The sequence below is a fragment of the Arachis ipaensis genome, chromosome B02 (genome assembly GCF_000816755.2).
Source record: "Arachis ipaensis cultivar K30076 chromosome B02, Araip1.1, whole genome shotgun sequence".
Classification (NCBI taxonomy): Eukaryota; Viridiplantae; Streptophyta; class Magnoliopsida; order Fabales; family Fabaceae; genus Arachis; species Arachis ipaensis.
In genome coordinates this window covers 54,204,569-54,209,539 of record NC_029786.2, presented here as the reverse complement: position 1 = coordinate 54,209,539, position 4,971 = coordinate 54,204,569, and the positions used below count along the sequence as shown (strand labels likewise).

General features: G+C 35.2%; 1 protein-coding gene across 4 annotated transcripts; it reads right to left on the bottom strand.

Annotated features, from left to right (window-relative positions):
* LOC107627251 (nudix hydrolase 14, chloroplastic-like) lies at positions 862–4,200 on the bottom strand. Of its 4 annotated transcripts, none has more exons than XR_002357421.1 (11): positions 4,079–4,200; positions 3,859–3,939; positions 3,579–3,776; positions 3,223–3,246; positions 3,073–3,116; positions 2,869–2,980; positions 2,568–2,673; positions 1,908–2,000; positions 1,722–1,809; positions 1,554–1,652; positions 862–1,215 (listed from the first exon to the last, which is right to left on the bottom strand). XR_002357421.1 is itself a non-coding variant. In XM_021115822.1 (5 exons), exons 1-5 carry the CDS (start codon positions 2,796–2,798, stop codon positions 1,069–1,071), a joined length of 663 nt encoding a protein of 220 aa, XP_020971481.1. In that variant the 5' UTR covers positions 2,799–2,812; the 3' UTR covers positions 862–1,068. The 4 variants fall into 4 exon arrangements, 1 of the variants encoding a protein (XP_020971481.1); XR_002357422.1 differs by having other exon boundaries at positions 4,083–4,111; XR_002357420.1 differs by lacking the exons at positions 3,223–3,246; positions 3,579–3,776; positions 3,859–3,939; positions 4,079–4,200 and having other exon boundaries at positions 3,073–3,215.

The window sequence follows — 4,971 nt, the reverse complement described above, 5'->3', positions numbered from 1 at the left end:
ATCCCCATTCTCCTCCTTTTTCCCTCCCTTCCTCCGAACGGCAGCCACCGCTACAAGAAAACACGTATTTTGTCACGCTTTTAAAGCGTGGCAAAAAGCTGAAAAAAGCGTGGTGATAGCTTTTCGCCACGCTTTTTGAGCTATCTCCACGCTTTTGAAAGCGTGACCTATCAAAGGGTGGCGGTTGCTCTATCGCCACACTTTTTGCACCCTATTGCCACGCTTTTTGTTTGCCACGCTTTTTTACAAACTGCCACTTGGAAAAGCGTGGCTGTAGGTGGAAAATATGGCCACGCTTTTAAAGCGTGGCGATAGGTGGAGATACGGCCACGCTCCATAGCAAAATATACAACCACGCTTTAAAAGCATGGCGAAATCCTTGTTAAATTAAAAAAAAATTTCTTTTCGTTACTTGATCTTCATTGCTACACAATATAAATTTTCAATCCTTTTTTATTACCAAACCTACAAATATAGTATGCAATTTTTATTACAAGACAAATCAAACAATAATTAGTGAGATATATAATTTACTATAATTGTTTTATACATTAAAAAATTATTACTCAAATATAAAATAAATCTCGAGTTCAGATTCCAAAACTAAAAACTGAAGAAAAATATAGAAACAATACAAGCTAGAACTGCTCATAATATATCAAATTACACTAATAGAGATGATCATCAACCTAAATACTTAGTAAAAGATCAAAATTAACCTAAAACTGCTCCACTTTGTGCATTAAGGGTTCAAGTTATCCATTCTAATACTAGCCTGCAGCAAAATATCAAGAACAAATTGAACCAACAAAAACGATATATATAAAAATATTATAAGAAATAATCTAATTTATGCATGTATTAACAATTCCAAATTAAACCAGGTTCACATTCTACTATAAAAATTCATCAGCATTGTTATGCTAATAGGAATAAAAATTCCAAACACCTTGCACATCTATTTATCTTTATTATTACAAAAAGTAGTAGGCACCTAATGAGCAGCTTCTACCTAGCATCCATTTACAAATAGTGGCAGTGGTATTCCAAACTCATAGTAAGTGAAAATTAGTGAAGAAAATGGATTGAACTACATTTTGAATCCATAAAGTTCACCATTTCGCCGATTTGCATTTGGCAGATATTGCACTCCCTTGGAAGTAAGGCTTGGAGGTTTTCAACTTCTTCATAGGTTGGTCTCTTATAATCTACTGTCTGTTAATCATTTAGCAAAAAAAATAGATCCTTAGAGAGAGATAATAAATTCTCACTATTTTATTTTATTTTATTTAGAAAAAAAAGACCCATAAGCAAGGATTATCAAATACTGTTAGATTGAACCGCATATAGCCAGAAATTGAATTGAATGCTCACTGATTGGTAAATGCAAATCTAAAAGTACAATAACACGAAACTAAACTATGCTCAAAATACCAAACTAAATTATTGAAATATAAAGCAGATGCATTATTAGCTCTTTTTTTAAGCGACAAAATTATTTATTTGCAAAACCAATAAAGCAATAAGGTTGATGCAGAATGCTTAAGGTATACTGGTGAGGGAAAAAATCTGCATCCTGTTGAAGAATCCAAGAAAGCAGTGAGATCAACCATGTCTTCAAGTTTGAACTTTATGCCAGTCTCCTTTTCAACCTGTCAGAGGCACAACTAAGCCATGAAGAGAATTGGAGAGAGAGAGAGAGAGAGAGAGAAAAGCCTCACGAACTGCAGTGCCAACGAAATCACCCTTGTCATCATCCAACATTCCAGCAGGCAATTCCAAAATAATTCTTCCAGTAGGAACCCTTGCCTGATAAATAAAAAATAATAAGCATAATATGGAACTCTAGTTAAAATGTTTGAAAAAAAAAACATAGTTCTCTCTGCAAAGATCCAACATCTAAGAACCTGTTCAGTAAGGACAGCATAAGTTTCACCATCTGATTCCAGAAGTATCAACACAGTCACAGCAGGTCCTCTTGCAAATACAATACCTGGAACCTAATCACGGTTTACTTTATTATATATAAAGAAAGAAATCAGCATCAGGTGCAAGTGCAGAGAAATTACAAGCAAAAGAGGAATGATGGATGCCTGAGAACATAAGGTAAGAAGCAAAAGATCCTAATAGTTGTGCATTTTAGATATCACATAGCTCAGAATGTGGTATGCCTATGAATCAAATACTATTAATACATTGCTTGCCATGATGAGGAATCCAATTTTTGGATATTGAAGCACAAGAAGTTATTTTTGAATAATATATATAGAGCATAACAGGTAAAATGTCTACTAGTTCATAGTCCCTTGCTAAAATTAACACAAGAAAATGGAAACATAGACTGGCTTATAAATGTCAGCTTTAAATTTGAGAAACCCAATGCACTTTCCAAACATGTCTACACCCTGTTTACACCAAAAAGAGTCCAACTAGTTTCGTTGATTTTGATTTGAGAACATGAATAAGACTAGAAGACTAACAGGTTAGTCAGTTACTTAAATTACCACTTAACAAGGCCTAATTATCAGAAATCATATCCACTTTTTAAACACTGATGATGCAATTACCTGAATTAGAACTTGTCTCAGAGCCAAGGTGCCATCAGCTAGAATCCCAATCTCACTTTGCAAGTTATGCAACCATTGCTTGAATAAAGAGGAATCAATAGCATTCCTGCAATGGAAAACAACAAAAACCAAACCAAACCAAACCACCACAACTGAGACATGTTTTTTATATAGCATGATAACAAGAAGAAACTGTGTGCCTATCAATTCTCTTTTGCCATTACATCTCATAGGGACTTGTCAAAATCTAGCATCTAATTGAACAAAACCTCCAATATCTAATTTTAGTAGCTGTCAAAACCTGCAGGGTGTGAAAGAGGAAGAAAAAAATGCCTAAATCCATCTTTTAATATAATTATTCAGCACATTCCCTTTCTGAACAAACAAACTGAACTTTCAACACATATCTCACCCTGAAATCAAAACAAGAACAAAATGTTAAAGAGTGTCATTATAATGTGTAACCTGACTTTCTTCATTATTATTCACTTAAGAGAAATTTGACCTTGTTATATACTATGCCCAAGAGAGCAAGGCTAGCAGCTTTATCTACATCAGCATCATCAAAGATTAGAAGAGGTGACTTTCCTACTAATTCAAGTGAAACTTGTTTCAAGTTGATGCTAGCTGCAGCATGCATTATTTCACGGCCTACCTCCATCGAACCGGTGAAGCTGACCTGCACACACATAAAGCACAAAAATCAAAATATTAGCCGAGGTTAACTATACAAATCAAACAATGCTATAGCCAAGTTATATTGCGGTCAATTACATACTTAACTCGATACAATCAATACAAAGAATAAGAACTTAATTTGTAGTTTCAAACATTGCGGTCAATTACACACTTAAAGCTTAAACTTTTTGAAACAGAATTCAAAGAATAAGAACTTAATTTGTAGTCTCTTTGCATAACCTTCAAATAAAACAAAGCCAAAAAAACTTACTCAGCAATAAAGTTGGATTATCTAAACAGAGGGTAGTTAATGAAAAGCAAAATCAACATTACCTGGAGCAGATCAAACTGAACTCTCCCTTCTACAGCAACTTTACTTTCAGGAGTCCTGAATAAGTGGGTTATCTCTCCTTTGGGCCCATATCTCGTGTATGGATCAACAACTAGTGGAGGAAGACGGGGTGCCTTGATAGTAGGTGCTTCTGGAAGATCTAATTCAAGATGGCCAAGTGGCCATAAGAAAGAGTTCTCCTGAAATAATACACATTTTTTTCTCAGATTGCCAATAGAATTGAGAAAGGGGAAATTAAGCTGAGCAAACACTTCAAGATACCATGACAGCATCACCAACAGTCAGCTCAATGTCATATCTGCCAGAGAGATAGTAAAATTTCTCCACCAAGCCAAGAAAATCCTAGAAAGCCAAAATTACAAACATCAGTAGAACATTAAACATGATGTACCTTGAAAAAATCCAGAATATGACACTGCAAAACTTTTGAGAAGCAACAACAACAAAAAAACACAGTTGATGATTACGAAACAGAATATACCAACCAAGTGAATGAACCAGGATGGAGCAACTACCAAAAGTTGTTGCATAATAAACTTTAAAAGAAGTTGGTGCTGAGTGTTTTGATGAACTAACTTCCAGAACTAGCATCCTCCCTGCGAGCATACTTCACCACCTTCTTATTTGAATTAGCAGCAAATGCCTTCGCCTTCTCGATGCACTCATCATACTCTCCACAACGAAATGCCTTCACCTGCTTCGACTTCTCAAGGTTATACCAGTCCCTAAATCAGAGAAAAAAAATCACAACTCGAACAATAAACAAACTCAAGGAAGACAAGCAACATTTCTTGAAAAGCCAACAAAAATTACATCATTCCTACATCTAGTTCAGGTTTCAGTCACATACTTCTCTGGCCTGCTAGCAAAATTCCAAATTTCCAATCGAAAAAACATCAAACAAGGGCAGAGGAATACAACAGAGTAGTACCAAAAGGAAGCTGATTTAGTGAAGAAAACAAATAGAAAAGAAAAGAGGAATACAGAACTTAAAAAAGAATCACGGGTACAAACATGTAACCATAGGTGCAAACACACAAAACAACAACAAAATATTCTATAAACAAGGTTATCATATTAAAGAACCCCCAAAAAATTGGCTCATGAATGCATTTATAAGCAGATGGAATTCAAAATTTCCAGAGGCTTGAACTCATAAACAAACCGTCCTTTATTTCATCGTTATTTTTCAATTCCCGTTCCCCACCAAAACCTCCCCTAAATTGTGCACAACATTAAAAAAACCCCTAAAATTTGCAAATGCACTGCCGGCGCGAATTGAAACATGAAAGAAAGAGGAGAAGAACCTGAAACAACACAACGAAGCAACTATTCCTTCAACAAGGGCAAGACCGACATCGACACCGAGCAAGA

Bases quoted from the DNA above. Each gene is read 5' to 3' on its own strand.
- LOC107627251 (XM_021115822.1), bottom strand. From the start codon at position 2,798: ATGAGATGTAATGGCAAAAGAGAATTGATAGGCACACAGTTTCTTCTT. The intron at 1,653-1,716 runs GCTTTTCTCTCT...TGCCTCTGACAG, and splicing joins TTGGCACTGCAGTTCGTGAG to GTTGAAAAGGAGACTGGCAT. The intron at 1,216-1,553 runs GTATACCTTAAG...AATGATTAACAG, and splicing joins GCAGATTTTTTCCCTCACCA to ACAGTAGATTATAAGAGACC.